This window comes from Chrysemys picta, chromosome 6 (genome assembly GCF_011386835.1).
Source record: "Chrysemys picta bellii isolate R12L10 chromosome 6, ASM1138683v2, whole genome shotgun sequence".
NCBI classification, from domain to species: Eukaryota; Metazoa; Chordata; order Testudines; family Emydidae; genus Chrysemys; species Chrysemys picta.
The window spans coordinates 60,690,764-60,706,818 of NC_088796.1; the positions used below are offsets into that span (position 1 = coordinate 60,690,764).

Below are 16,055 nucleotides of genomic sequence, written 5' to 3' on the forward strand. Positions count from 1 at the left end.
TCATCTGTCGTCCTTAAATAAACAGACATTCACAACACTAAGTGAAACTGTTCTGTGAGGTGTTTTGACAAGAGATGGAGACAGTAGCTGTTGTTTGGCATAGTCACATTAAACAGACTGCCTTTGGTAAAAGCACTTGATGAATACATTGTCAGTTATTAGCACAAATTACAATGTTGTGTGCACACAGAGTGCTTAAAAGAGAGGAAGATGTGAATGCTTATTGCATATATTTCAACTACTCTCTCAGTGTATTGTAAGTGAGAAAAAGGTGACTCAGAAGAAGTGTGGTGATGATGTGTATGTAGCATTACGTGTTTGGGGGTGGTGTGCTCATCTGTGTTAATGTGCGTCTTTGCTACATCACAGTGAGGGTGACTACTATGAGATGGGGTGGCACAGATACTTGTTAGTCATGTAGCAAGAACTGAGGTGACTTTATATGTGTAATCTGCTTCTGCCTCAGGGTATTGTGTTGTAGAACAAGATATAGAGGCCTCATCCCCTGGAGTTTCTGTTACCTGAGATAGATTAAAGAGGTTGTCAAAAGGAATATTTGTTTCAACCCTTCATGTAGACATCTTTATGGATTATGATGCATTTTGTTTTCAGAATGTGCCTTTACTTTTCCATTTTTGTATTGCATCCATTCTGGAGAGAAAAATTGACTTGTTTACATACAGTACTCAGAACACTTCTATAGTTAGGTCAGTTGTATGTTGTATCCGAAGTGCATTTGGAGAAAGTAAACCTGTGACAAATATGTCCAGGATATAAGAAAAGGAGTGGAGTACAAGCTTGCTTGTAAGAGTTAATTGTGCAGCATAGCTCCATTATTGCCTTAATTAAAGTGACACTATTCATTTGTTTTATTTCTGCTGAAAATATATTTACCCACAAATTTTATACGTAATATCTGAGAATCCTATACTTACTCAGTTTGTTTACTTCGTGCATTGCGATGACACTTTATGTTATAAACAGTTTCACTGTTTATCTTGTACAGTTTTTCCTCTTCGGTGTGCGTCTTTTATACAGCAGACCAGGGAGATAAAAATGTCTTTTGAAAATAGAAAAATGTGACTAAATCCACAGTGTGATAGGGCATGGCTGCCGCATAGTGCACTCTGCTGGTTGAGTGTGGCACTACCAGCCGCCTTCAGTTTCCTTCCTTCCTTCCGTCTCTTCATACACTGGTCTGTGCTGGAGATGTGACTTAGCCCTCCAGCTGACCCACAAACAAACATAACTCCTTTCAGAATAGCAAAAGTCAAAGTAAAAATCCCAACAAAAAAGGAAGGTTCTTCAGCCTTTCAGGGATTACTCTTCAGGCCACCCTTTGGGCTATATTTGATTAGTCTTTCTAGCTGTGGGATAGACTACTTGGCCTCCCAGGCTGGTTCCCCTGGAGTACCATTCTCTGCCGCTGCTGTGGTTCTGTTCCATGTAATCTTCCCTGCTCTAGTACAGAGCACTGAGCTCCCAGGCTAGTTCACCTGGAGTACCTGGCCTCCTGCCTGTGGTTCCACTCCCAGACTGATATCTCTCAGCCGTTTTATATAAGGCCCAGGTGTCCATTAAACTGTCACCTGACCCTTCTTAGTCCTGCCCCCTCAGGCTGGGAAGCAGGGAATTAATTACAGCTTGGGTGTGATTTAAAGAGATCAATCACCCAGTGACACACCCAAATTGGCAGGAGGAATCAGGGACAGATTTAGATTTTTTTTTTTTTTTTTTTTTTTTTTTAAAGCAATTTTAGAAATTGCTTTATGTCCTTTTAAACTTCCTTTAATTTTGTCCTATCTTTTTCTGTGATGAAAAATTCTGGAAGATTTTGGAAGTGCTTAATGCAACGCATTCACCATGGACTAACCTTAAATTTTTCTTCCTTTTCTTTGAAAGTCTTCTAGGAGAACAGAGGTAAATGAGGAAAGTGACATTGCCACTGTGTTCATGTGAACTATATCGTAAAGTGCAAAGTCCTACATTTAGGAAAAAAGAGTTTAGATAACATTCCCCGGGTTGGGGACTGTATTCTGGAAAGCAGTTCACGATAAAGTTTAGAGTCTTGGTGGATAACTAACTGAGCTCCTAGGACAATGCTGTGGCTAAGACGGCTAATGTAATTCTTGTTTGTATAAACAGAGGAATATTTAATAGGAATAGTGCAACAGTTTTGAGACAGTTACTGGAATACTAATTCCATTTCTGGAAGCTGAAGGTAGATAAATTCAAGCTAAAAATAAGGCACAGTTTTTAAATAATGAGGTTGATTTAACCATTGGAACAACTTACAAAGGGATTGGTGCCTTCTACATGACTTGAAGTCTTCAAATCAAGACTGAATGTCTTTCTGAAAAAAAATACAAAATATGCTGTAGCTCAACTATGAGATATGGGCTTGATTTAGGAACCAGTTCATGAAATTCTGTGGCATGTGTTACATCGGAGCTTAGGCTAGAAAATCATAATGATCCCTTCTGGCCTCAAAAATCTATGAAGCTAAGAGTGTATATTAAATGTTATTTTTGGCAACGTAATATATCCATAGATGTTTCAGCATTGGAGAGCAGGATTCTTATATATTCCAATATTCAGTTAGAAATCTGCTTTTAGCATACTTAAGAGAAGAGGCTGTTTCTACATTATACCTTGGGAACCCTACCTACTCACAGAGAAGCAGAGTAGGAGAATGTTTTCTAGTTTGGCAGAGAATCAGAATAAAAGTGATACGCCTAATCTCCAATCCTCACCCTGAATTTTAGCCTGAATTTTAACAAACCTATATACTTGCATGATACAAACGTCTGTATTAATAATCGTCTTAACATTTTATGTGAAGGTGATATTGTTTTGAAGTAACGTTTTGATTTTCTCCCCCCAGACACAGCCCCCTTCTACTATTGCAACAAAAGCATCAGATATGAAGCCCACTGAAACAAAGGTATGAAGTCCTAAGGAATGAATCTTCGCGATTTATGAGTCAGAAGACCAGGATTTTACTTCAGACTGTCACTGACTCAATATATGACCTTGACGAAGTCACTTATCTGTACCTTAGTTTCCACATCTGCAAAATAGGGATAAAGACACTTGTCCTCTTATGCAAAACACTGTGAGGACTGTGGATTAAATTAATTAATACTAATATAACATTTTAGCTTATTTCAGAACCTCTGAGTTATGCATATAGGCCCTGATCCTGCAAACCCTTAATTACAGGTGTAACTTTATTTATGTGAATAGTCCCATGTGAATAGTCCCAATGAAGAATTTGGGCCTGAGTTAGTCAATGTGAAATCACATGTTCTCGTTAATGATACCCTCATTCCTCTCTACTATCTTCCTTCCTATTGTCTTTTACACTTGAAGACACAGCACAACAATAAGGTTGCAAGCTCCTCAGGGCAAGAGGCTGTTTCATCTATGTCTTTGTAGAAAGGGGCCTTAATCCTGATTAAGGCTTTTTGGTCACTATCGTAATATAAAAAATGTAACAATGATGTTTTCCCTCCTCTCTGCCTAGCTGTACATTCTTACTCAGGATCAAAATATTGAAACTGACAAAAATCCTGCCCTCCAGAATAGCGTTTTTGCTCATTTCAATAACTTGTCAGCTTTCTGAACCAGATAGGGTAGGGAACAATGTAGTGTCGTACAAGATATGGATTTTTCTAATGTTATACATATGTGACCCTAATGCCAGACTGGTAGGTCTAAGTTCAATCATGTCACTTCAAGGCTGAAGTCCACTGTCAGCCTGTTTATGTTTATTAGCATTACAGGAGAATCCACTTCAACATTCTAATTTAGTCTGAAGTCTGATTTAACAAGTGAAGCTCATTTGCCAAACTTCTACAAAAAACAGCAAAATTTTCAAAGCGGTAGCACCTTTAAAATCACCAACTACTTGGATGGTCTAGACAGTATTTGGTCCTGCCATGCAGGCAGGGGACTGGACTCGATGACCTCTCGAGGTCCCTTCCAGTCCTAGAATCTATGAATCTATGAAGGTCAGAATATTTCTTGGTAAAAAGCAATTTTCTCCTTCTTTTCCTTTGTACCACCTCTGCCAATTCAAATAGTGCTATGCTGTAATTCCTCAAGGATGTTTGTCACTCAGCTCTTTTAACAGTCGCAGCTACAATGGATGCCAAAATATCTAATTTATAAATCTTAATCTCCACACACAGTCCACAAGACCTAGCTACTATACTCCTGACAATAAACCGGACAATTTATTAAACCTTTGTCTAATCCTGAGTGATCATCACGACTCATAAATTTAGAGATTCGTTGTTTGTCCGTCACTAATTTAAGATGTTTCCTGATGATGATAGATTAATTATGAACCGGTATCAAAGAGCGAACTCACTCCTAACATGCTCTAAACCTCCCCCCCCCCCCCCCCCCAAATGTCCTGATATTTTCTTCCTCTCATCTGGTCACCCTAGATGAACTCTGAAAGCAGGATCCTGATATGTTTCTTTATTATCTGCTTACAAGGTCTAAACAGGCCGGAAGAGCTGAAGTTGCATTTGCAAGCGAAAACACATCTGGCTATAGATTTTATTTCCTAAATCAAACTATTACACATCTGATGCCATTTTTATTGTGAACAATTCTGTTTAATATTAATTTAAAAAAATACATTAACCCTCCCCCCTAGAATTTAAAACATAAACAATCCAGTAAATATACAATCAAATTGCGAGAAAGGACTACTTGGTCTATAAGAAAATTGTCACATATGGTTACTAATAACAACAATATTGGTAAAGTGAGCAGCACAGAGGTTTGAATTTAACTCTCAGTAACAGATATCTCTAGCAGTTTCAGTACAGGCTGTTTTCATGTACAAACATAAATGGTAGTAAAATATTTTGTCTCATTTTTCCTGCAAGTCTCTCTACGTTTCTTGGGAAATGCATTTTTAAAAAACCTGAATTTGTACTTTAATACCAGGCTACTTCAAGCCATAGCCAGACCAGTGGACAGCAGTCTCACAGCAGGAAGAGACACAAAGTTCAGGTGATGCACAATTGACTATGTCTCTGTCTGCAGTCACAGCAGCAGCATGTTTTCACCACTTAATTACTTCCACCACGAGTCTTTCATTTATCATGCTTATTCACATTGCAATCTTCCTTATGGGCCCAACACACCTTGGAGATCAAAACAAATTCTAGTTCCTCACACCTTCACGTCGGTTGTACAGGCAAGTCTCATCTTACGCAGAGGTTCTGTTCCGCGGTTAGCGCGTAAAGCGAAAACCGCGTATAGTCAAAATTACATTGAGTTGAATGGTGGGCGGAACCGCCCACACTATAGGTACAGTATTAAAATTGTTGTTTTTCTCTTTTTTTTTTTTTTTGCTTTTGTTTTTGCCGACAGCGTAAAGCTGAAATCGCGCATGTTAAATGCATGTAAGATGCGACAGACCTGTATTTCCTTATTGCTCCAACCATCAATTAAAGGCAGCTCATGGCAAAAATGTGTTTGATTGATAATGTAATAATGTTAAAACAAAATTTCTAGCTTCATCTCTGCACAAACACGCACAATCTTCTTGGACCAGAAGTCCTGGAAGATTAGGATACTTGCTTCGATAACTGATTTACTTGATTGATGGTGTTAAGTGTGCGTGTTTCAGAATATGTACATGTATTTGTATGCATGCACACATACATATGGTAGGTATACAAGTGTACCCTCTCTATAATGCCCTTCATAATAGTGAACCTTTGACTATAATAAACCTGGTCCCTGGATCCCACCTCTGGCCCCAGGGCCATGACGGGGGCTGATAGCTGCTCCAGCCATGGCAGCCGCAGGGTTCAAGGTGTCAGCCCCACCGCAGCGGCAGGGCTCTTGAACCTCGGCCTATAACAAGCAAATGGCTTGGATCCCCAGGGGGTTCGTTATAGCGAGGCTATGCTGTAGTGTGTAAATGCATGCATGCAGACTGTGAATGTATCTGAGAAACAAAACTTCTTGATCAGTTTTAAAGTACATGGAAAGTCTAGAAAGTATCAATATGTTTAAAATATATGGTCTATGAGGTGAAGTGATTTATTTTCAGTGTGGAGTACAGGAAATTTCACTCCTACCTCCAAAGTATTCCCTGTTTCTGTGGTTTGTATGATTATTTACTGCATACATTATGATGTGGTGCTATATACCTTAATCTGCGGCTTCAAAATCTTTGTGTCGCTTGCACCCATGCATGCATGCATGTGCACATGCACGCACAACCTCAGAATTTCACATGTAAATTTATTGTGGATCTGTGCATGGGTTTAATATAGATCTTTTTTTTCTTAATTGTTGCATATTGAGTAATGCACTGTTCAGTAAATTTCACGGTGGGGTCAACTAATCCATGTAAAAGCCAAATACATCTAAATAATAGTTTATAATGCCTCTCAAGTGAAAGAAAAAAGCTTGCAAAATTACAGTAGACAAATTGCATGCTTAAATAATAGTCAAGTGGTTATATCAATTTTTTTATTTTAAAGATGATTCTATTGTAGGTGACTATAAAAATGTGGGTCTTTATTAGTTTGTCTTTGTCTCTAAGTGTGCCTACCTTCCAAGTAAAAATGTGTTTTCTAACTGATGGCCTGAAGTTCAACTTGCCGTATGGTTACTGGAGCCAGGCTTTCACTCAATAATTATGCAGCTAAAACTTAGAAAAAATACTGTTGATGATACATGATCCACTGAAAACTCCACCTAACTCTCCAATAGCTATGTTAACTTTGAAGGAGTACAGTAAAAAACCTAAAATTAATAATAATAAAAAAGTCAGGCCATGTGTACACTGCAATGATTTGCCACATAGCTGTATTGCTCAGGGACGCGATATGTGACAGACATAGTTGTGCTGGCAGAAGCCCCAAGGGTAAATGTTTTTATACTGGCAAAACTGCACTGTTACTGATATAGCTCAGGCTGGCCTATGGTAGTATGCTGACCTAAGTCCCTGTGGAGATGATAGTAGATTGATGGAAGAATTTATCCGTTGACCTAGCTACTGCCTCTGGGGAGCTGGATTTACTATAGCGATGGGAGAGCTCTCCCATCACTGTAGTAAGTTTCTACGTTTTAGTAGTTTAAGTGTAGACATAGCCTTATTTTACTTGGGGAGAAGAATAAGCTATGCCAGCAAAAGCACAGCTATGCTAGTATAGCTGTGTCTGCACTGGGAGTGCTTTGCCAGGATAGTATACCAGTATAACTATACTGACATGGTCTCAATAAAGTAAGCAGATATGACTTAGAACAGGGGTGGGCAAACTTTTTGGCCTGAGGGCCACATCTGCATATGGAAATTGTACGGGGGGCCATGAATGCTCACAAAATAGTGGGATGGGGTGTGGGAGGGGGTGAGGGGTGCGGCGCCAGAAATGAGGAGTTCAGAGTGCAGGAGGGGGCTCTGGGCTGGGGCAGGGAGTTGGGGTGCGGGGGGGAGGACTCTGGGATGTGGATGAGGGGTTTGGGGTGCAGGAGGGTGCTTCAGGCTGGGACCAAGGGGTTTGGAGGGCAGGAGGGGGATCAAGGCTGGAGCAGGGGTGCAGACTCTGGGCGGCGCTTATCTCAAGCACCTCCTGGAAACAGTTGCATGTCCTCCTCTCTGGCTCCTACGCAGAGGCGTGGCCAGGTGTCTCTGTGCACTGCCCGGTCCACAGTCGCCTCCCCTGCAGCTCCCATTGGCCGTGTGTGTGTGTGTTTATCTGCTGTGTTTTGACCCTGCTCCAGTAACTTACAATGCATGAACAGGGTTCTGTGCCCATGTGTTGTAAATTGAAGGATGAGGGCATTATTTATTTATAATGCAGATATATTTGAGTGATCGTGTATGTATAAAATATGCAATATGTTTTAAAACATAAAAAGAACTAAGTTGCTTTTTTGATCTTTTGTTCTGAATATAATTTTTTTATATATTTTAGAGCACACAAACTGCAAAAACAGAACCTGGAAAAGTAGCACAGTCACTAAAGGTAAGCTACTACTTTTATTTAATCATTGTGCGTTGTTCTTCTTCAGAGAAGTTAGTAATGATAAGCTAAATTCTGCCACTACTGGACCGGATGCTCCCATCTTCTCATATGGGTGAAAGGAAACAAACCTGCCTGCAGATGAGTTGGAACAGGAGCTCCGCTGTTAGGAGTTGACATAGCACATTTCTGGGGAGCAGACACTCTGTTGGGCTTTCCCTCTACCAGCAGATTTCTAAGCAGAAACCAGCATTAAATCCACCCTGCACCTTTTAGGGCATGTGTGGGTGGGAAAGAACAGAGAAAGCTGACCTCACTGATTCTCAGGGAAGGTGGGAGGTGCTCATAGAACTTGATGCAGAGTCTGTGTTGCTGCATGGATGCCTCAGAATTCACAAGGATATAGTCTCCTGCGTACTGCTTTCTCTCCTGCAGAGTTTTTCTAGGGAGAGGAATAGGTAGCCCTATCTGCCTAGTAAATAACAGGTTTTTTTAAAGTTATTTCTTTTTTTTTTCCCTCTTTCTCCTTCAGTAGGCAGGAGAAGGAACCTGAAAACTAGGTTTTTTTTTTTTTTTTGGTTTTGTTTTGTTTTTTGTTTTGTTTTAAACAACCCTGAAGTAAAAATAAGGCAGAATGATTCCAGTACATTGATTTTTTTTTTTTTTTTTTTTTTTTTGCAAGGACATATGCAAAGTTTCAGCCCATTACTATTTTTGAAGATGAAAATACACATTTTCAAAGAAAGATAACCCATACTTAGATCTTTTCTCTCAAACTTTAAACAGTGAACGAATGAAGAAAAATTCATTTCCACAAACCTGGACTATGCTTTTTCTCATATGGCACCTAGGTGTGAACTCGCCAGCTGAACTAGCTGAATATGCACTGTGCCTTTCCTTGAGATTACTTGAGAGGCTACAGGAAAAACTGTCACTATGAAGTAAACAAATGGGAATGTATAGCTAACAAAAAGGATATAAATAACTTGAGAGAAATATTTTTACAACCCTTTGAAAGACGTCTTTGTGTTTAAAGCCTGGCTACAACTACTCCCAGACATGGCTTTCCCCTTTCTAGTATATTTAGTCCTATACAGATAAGTGTTCACATGATTGTGCCTGTAGGATGTGTGTAATCTGGTTGGAGCAGGAATTGTATCTTCCTTTGTTTGTGCAGCCCTGATACTCAGAAAATAATAATTTCCTGTGTCTCTAAATTGTCTATCCGAACAGATGAAAGTTACATGTATGTTAAGTAAACTAGACTAAAAATCCATTGAGTTGAATACCTGTTCACAGTTAAATATTTTCTAATATATTCTAATATATCTGTATTATTCTTGACAGCCAGCTGATTCTCAAACTAAACATCAGTCTGAAGAGAAGCAAAAGGAACCTGGTGGGGTGAGTTATTTACATGTTCTTCTGCTTTTGTTTGTTTCATTGGTTTGTTAGTTTTCTCAAAACAAAAACACAAGAATACTAAAATCTGTCCTATATATTAATAGCATATTTATGGTTGTACAGGCAAAAAGCCCATCCAAACCTTCTGTAGCGAAAAGTTCTAAAAAAACTAGTCCAGGAAAAGCGGCCACTGGTCAGACTGAAAAGTCAACGCAAGTATCTTCAATAGAAGAACCAAAGGTAAAGCAGAAGTGGCGAGCCCTTTATTGCTTTGTGTGTTTGTTTGTTTGTATTGAGGGAGTACCTACTAGCCCTAGTCACGGACCCCATTGTGCTAGGCATCTGCAAACACTGAACAAAAAGACAGTTCTGGTCCGAAAGACAGACTGCCTTTTTGAAGGTATGTGTGACAAAGCTTTTTGTGCTGCATTAAACTACAGTCTAAGCTACACTAAGCATGTATAAAACTTTACTGTTTGGGAGTTAATGGGTCCTTTGCATTTTGCTTATTTAACTTTAATAATACCTTGAATGTTCTGATTCAAAAGCACTGATGAGAATAATGTTGCAAGCATTGTCTACAGAATATACATGACTGAACATCTCATTGGAAACGGCCTCTTTTAATAGGTATTCTGTAATAAGGGTGTTCTGTCAAGCTTCATATCCTCTCTTAAGCCATCCTTAGCTTTGTAAGGTGTCGTGGATGTTTTTGAAGGTGAACCATATACAATTACTGGCAGTTGCAGGCCTGCCTAAGCCAGAAGTACTGCACATTTGAGACTCTTGTCACGTTCCCCTGCAAACTCCTCACTGCTCAGGCTCAGGCCATTCTTTGGGTATGTCTGCACTGCAATGTAAGCTCAGGGTTAGTAGAACTCAAGTTAGAAGACCCTGGTTTTGTTAACCTAGGGCTTGAGCATATACACTCAGTTATAACCCAGGTTAGGAACTGTTGACCCCTGGGTCATAAACCCAGTGTCTCCAGTGCATTATGTGGGCCCAAGTCCAATGACCCTTATCCCAGACTTCCTAGCATCCTCCCAAAATGTGGTTGCTCTAGCCCTTTGTTCATGATGCTGTATGGGAAAACTTGACCTGTCACCAAACTTGACTGTTCAGAGGACAAAGCAAGTTCCTGTCTGATTGTGGAATACTTTTGGAAGACTCTGAGCACAAGTCCAGTAAGGCTGCATTTACACTGTAAAGCAATAGGGCTTGAACCCTGGGTCCTGGCTTGACTCAGGCTCTGACCTTCCACCTCCATGGGGTATTGGGACCCTGGGTCTGAGCCCTGCGTTAGCATGATTTGTGTGTAGACAGAAGAGGGGTTAGGCTTGAGCCTGAGTCTGAACCCTTGGCTTACATTGCAGTGTAAACATACCCTTTGTCAATTTGTTCCTCTCTTTCCATCCTTAATAAAAAACGTGAGCAGATTGGGGACCCTAGGGTCAGTCAAGGGTGTGTGCCTTGCTCTGTTTAATACGTGAGCGCTGCCCTACTTGATGTTTGGCTCCCTTCTCTGTTGAGTGTTTCAGGCAGATTTTTGAGTGCCAACGACTGGTCCAAATGTGGAAGCTGGCAGGATGCAGATGTGCAGCACTCCCCACAGCCTGCAGGACTGATGGGCAGGGCTGGCTCTAGGATTTTTGCCACCCAAAGCAAAAACAATTTTGGCGGCCCCCTCCCCCCCGTTCTTTAATTACCCCACCCCCGGCCCCGCCTCAACTCCGCCCCTTCCCCAAATCCCCAGCCCTGCCTCCTCCCCCCAGGCTCTCAAGCCTAGGAGGGAGGGAGGGGGCAGGGAGGGGGAGAAGCAGCGCCGCGCCAAGGCTACTCGGAGTCTCCCCCTCCCTCCCAGGTTTGAGAGCCTGGGAGGGAGGGGGAGATTCCGAGTGGCCGCGGCGCAGGCGCCACTTCTCCCCCTCCCTCCCAGGCTTTCAAGCCTGGGACGGAGGGGGAGCAGCGGCGCGCGAAACGGCCGTTCGGGACCTCCCCCTCCCTCCCAGGCTCTCAAGCCTGGGAGGGAGGGCGAGTAGTGGCACGCGAATCAGCTGTTTCGCTTGCGCGCCGTGGCTGCAGCAGCGGAGGTGAGCTAGGGCGGCCGGGGCACATTTTTAGGGGTGGCATTCTGGCGCCGGCCATGCCGCCCCTAAAAATGTGCCGCCCCAAACACCAGCTTGTTTTGCTGGTGCCTAGAGCCGGCCCTGCTTATGGGAGCTTAAGGAGAGGGGAAAGAAGAACAGAAGGAGTAAATTCAGAGGGGTCAAGGGGAAAAAGAGGGCAGAAAGCAAAGTGGGAGAATAAACATTCAGATTACTCTGTCATTGGGTAAATTTCTCTCAGATGTCTGCTTAGGATTTAGGGTATGTCTACACTGCAGTGGGAGGTGTAATTGCAGCACCAGCTGGCATACCCCCCTAGCTTTAATGTAGCTCCCATGGCTAAAAATAAGGGTAGAGGCAGTGGCATGGACCCCAACCTGGGCTGCACAAGCACGTCTGGAACTTGAGGTACATACTTGCGTTGCTAGTCTGTGCTGCTCATCTATACTGCTATATGGAGTCATGCTAGCTAGATTAAAGCTAGTGTTGGCATTCCTACCTGAGCTGCAGTCACACCTTTGATTGCAGTATAGAGGTATCCTGGGTCTTGGTGACTAGATAACATGGAGTGTGAGGCCAAAATCATTCCCTGTACACCTGAAGCATGAAGACTTCCTGGACTGTAAAGCCCACATCTTTCATGTTTTACTTATAGGGGAATGAGTTAGAAAATTGTGGGTAAAAATCTCTCATGATTTGTGGCAGATTTTGAGATCTGAGATTTTACAAATTTATTTTACCTCTTGTATTTTTGTTTTACTTCCTTAATTTCCTAGCCTCTCATGCTGCCTTCATGGCTTCCCTTTCTCGACAGATCTTACTTTAGGGAGATGGATCTGCATCTGGAGTGGGCTGTGCCAGATTGTGCTGCTCCTTGCAGCTCCCAGGCAGTGGAAGGTTTTGGGGGAAGATTCCCTAAACTCCTCCCTCTCGCCACCTCCAAAGAATAAAAATCAAGGCTGGGGAATATACCATGTTTGTCTCCGTTACTAGGAGCTTCTTTACACCCAGGGTGTCTTCAACTTTGAAGTGTATCTGGGAGGGGGGGTAGGCAGTGTTTGTGGAGAGTCATGGAATCTGTACAAACTAGCAGCTGCCAGACTTACTGCTTATTAAAAAATAGCATGACCAATTTTGGTTTATTCAATTTCATATGAGTACCAAATATTTTAGTAGATAATAAACTGTTTGATTAGAGAGAGAGAGAGAGAGAGAGAGAGAAGGTGTTTGGGATAATATCTTTTATTGGACCAACATCTATTGGTGAGAGAGACAAGCTTTCAAGCTTACGCACAGCTCTTCTTCAGGCTCTGTGTAAGCTCGAAAGTTTGTCTCTCTCACCAACAGAAGTTGGTCCAATGGAAGATATTACATCAAATACCTTCTCTCTCTAGTATCCTGGGACCAACACGTTTAAAACAACACTGCGTACAAACGATTTTAGTGTATGTTATAGACTTGAGACTGCATAATGTAAAATGCAATCTTTTTTTTCTCCATCACCAGCTGCTATTATTGGACTTCAGTCATCTACTGAGTCTCCGGTTAGTTCAGTGAATTAGCGTTTTTTCAGAGGAAGCTGCAGTAAATGAGAATTTCAGAGACTCAGAACTCAGCTTCCCATCTTGGTGTTTTATACTTGTAGTGAACCCCGCATATGAAGAAATATAAACTAGCAGAGTAAAATTACCTATTTTAGTGCATTTTGGGTAGAATTTTATAATCTTTTTATAAAATACTTACTAAACTTTAGTACCATTTGCTTTTAATGAACTTTCTCCTTCTGCACCAGAAATCAGTGTGTCGTTTGTCGTAAGCTATACTATCTCAATGTTATCAAAGGAACGAAAGAGAGAATCCCACTAAAACGGCACTTTTCCTTCAGCACAGAATGTTGCTTAGCAGCATTAATAATCTTTTTCCTGTTCTGTTCTTGAAATTTGCACAAAAGTTGTATTGACAATTGGAGTAATGTAGGATATATACTAGGATAGAACATTTCCATTATAGTTCTCTTTTTAAAATTGTTAGCACAAAGCCATATACACTCTTCTACTTTTTCCCCCTAGCCTAAAACTGAAAATAAATCACTAGCGAGTGGTGCAGCTGCAGCTACAGTTGGTGCAGTCACTGCTGTTGGTTTGGTTGCGACAGCTGATAAGCCAAGTGCTGAGGTAGGTAACTATAGTCTAACACAAATCAACTGCTTTGTATTAACCTAATGCCTTTACACTGGCTTTCAGCACTATTTTCACCTTTTTTTCAGACTAAAGAAAATAAATCAGCAGCTCCATCTTCTGCTGTCGAAGCTGCACCTACTAAGCCACCTGAAAAAGTAGGTAACAATATAATGACATATAAGCCCTCTTGTATAACACACAACTTTCCCAATTTTTAATAGCCTTTCCCAAAATCTAACATTATCAATAATACTTCAGTATGTTTCATCTTTAAAAATAAATCTTTACAAAATATTAACTAATTAATCAGCTGACTACAAATAATCTTGTTATTGAAATTGAGAGGTAACTGGTAAACAATTATCTTTTGAAAATGTTTAATATCTTTTGAACTTGTACTGATTCAGAGCAGGTTTCTAGTTTTGGTTTCCAGGAGTTCTCTGCAAAGGATCCTGTTTCCTTCCCCCTGCTCCCTCCCCCCTTAAAAAGTCTCATTTATACACTCTTCCATCAAGGTCCTAAATTGCAATGATCTGCATTGAACCAGAGAGGCTAGATGCCTCCTTCTGGGGGAAAAGCAAACACACACAACACTGAAGTTCATTCCATCTGTGGTAGCTGCCCTCAGTATTGTTTTGTTTCCTTGTGCCAGTAGTGCAAGGTGAGCCTTTAAGATCATGTTTGCTGCATCTCTGCTAAATTTTGGGTGTCCACCATAGATTTTCTTACTCTCCTTTTTAGCAGAAATAATCAGTCTCTTTATAATTGTGGCTTTTTGACACTCTGTTGCACCATATCAATGTCTTATCTGATCTTTATTTATTTTATCAGATTAAGAGAAAATCAGTAGAATTTCACACTCCCACACTTTTAAACCAGTAGAACTAGAAACAAAACTGATACTGCATCTATTGGAGAGGGGGCAGTTGAAAAGTCTAGAACTAGAACAGTTCTTTATTGCATGTTAGCTTTTCCTATTGGGCCAAATCCTGACCTTGGCTCCCCTGCAGTTTGGAAGTTGGCCAGGCTTCACATCTCTGCCTCACTGTAGGCCAATCGTAATGGGTCGCTATCATGGTTAATAACACAAAAAAGATCTTCTGTAAAAGCTACATTAATTTAATCACGATGGTGTCACTTGTAATAGTTGATTTAAATAAAGAGGAGCTAGATCACTGATTTATTTGATTAACAAACAATAGACTACTGGATTTGACTCTACATAATGGACAGATTTTCTTCTATGATCCCAGGCTCATGTGACGTGAGTACTTCCCTTTGCTGAAAGTTGACTGAAGACGGGAGAAATTCTTGTAAATTTCAGTGAACTCCCTTGTATGCATGTGTGGAGCCGACAGGCACAACAGTAAAGTTTTGTATACTCCTGTATTTGCATAATAACCTAAATGTAGATTTTTTTTTGTTAGGTTTAAGGAGAGATTATTTTTTTGTCTTTTTCTGTTTCTTTGTAGTCTTACATTAATGCTACACATTGTGATACATCTTTACGTGCTGTGCAGTGCCTTAACTTGTATAACTGTCTACTTATTTTTCTAGTTTGATGTAGATAAGGCCTTAGATGACCTGATAGATACGCTAGGAGGATCTGAAGAACATGTCCCTCCCAGTCCAGTCTACACTGGTCCAGAAATTACGGTATTGAATTTTTTACGTCACTTGTTATCATACGGGCTGAGTAATTATCCCTGTGATCTCATAACATTTGAAATAGATTCACAATTTCTCTGTAAAACATAAGGAATGCCTCCCACACGATACTAGTGTTGTTTTTAGCTGTTAAGAAATGTTGCAGCTATAGATCTACAGTAGAACACAATGGTGAAGTGTTAGCAAACTGGAAAAAAGTTGCTATTTGAATCAGTCACCAGATATGGGCTTGTCTGATAGATTTACAAAAGAACATGTTTTTATCAAAGTTGCTGAAAGGGGAGAGAAAAAAGCTTGGATAGGTGAAGGGAATTCTCTCTACTTACTTTTTTATTTGTCACATAGTAGAGCATTAGGAATCTGAGACAATGATGTTCATTTCTAAATGTGGATGTGGGGGGGAGAAGAGAGGTTGCAATTGCAGTTGATGGGGAGGGTAATGGAGAAGTAAGAGAGTGGAGTAGACAGAGGTGTTTCCAAAAATATCTAAAATTCACATTTTATCTGTATCTACATTAAAAGATTGACCATTTATTGTACTTGACTCTCTCTCTTTTCTCAGAAGTATCATTAGTGAGTATATCACCGGGTGGCTGGCCCCTTGAAGAGGGAGCGGGGCCAGTACACCTGTGACTGGTCAGCTGACCTCAATGAGATTTAAAAGAGGGTACCTGGGCAAGGGGGAGACACTTGAT

At 40.8% G+C, this 16,055-nt stretch overlaps 1 protein-coding gene across 48 annotated transcripts in view; it reads left to right on the forward strand.

Moving 5' to 3' along the window:
* The window catches only part of CAST (calpastatin), a 95,015-nt gene that overhangs the window by 40,094 nt on the left and 38,866 nt on the right, over window positions 1-16,055 (forward strand). For 23 of the 48 annotated variants that reach the window (XM_042840387.2, XM_005284036.5, XM_065550201.1 and 20 more), the window contains 8 exons: window positions 2,885-2,944; window positions 4,966-5,031; window positions 7,956-8,006; window positions 9,351-9,407; window positions 9,531-9,647; window positions 13,582-13,686; window positions 13,779-13,847; window positions 15,250-15,348. In XM_042840387.2, coding sequence (XP_042696321.2) covers window positions 2,885-2,944; window positions 4,966-5,031; window positions 7,956-8,006; window positions 9,351-9,407; window positions 9,531-9,647; window positions 13,582-13,686; window positions 13,779-13,847; window positions 15,250-15,348 — 624 coding nt within the window. The remainder of the gene's footprint in view (window positions 1-2,884; window positions 2,945-4,965; window positions 5,032-7,955; window positions 8,007-9,350; window positions 9,408-9,530; window positions 9,648-13,581; window positions 13,687-13,778; window positions 13,848-15,249; window positions 15,349-16,055) is intronic. The other 25 variants (XM_065550197.1, XM_042840390.2, XM_065550210.1 and 22 more) reach the window with 3 other exon arrangements.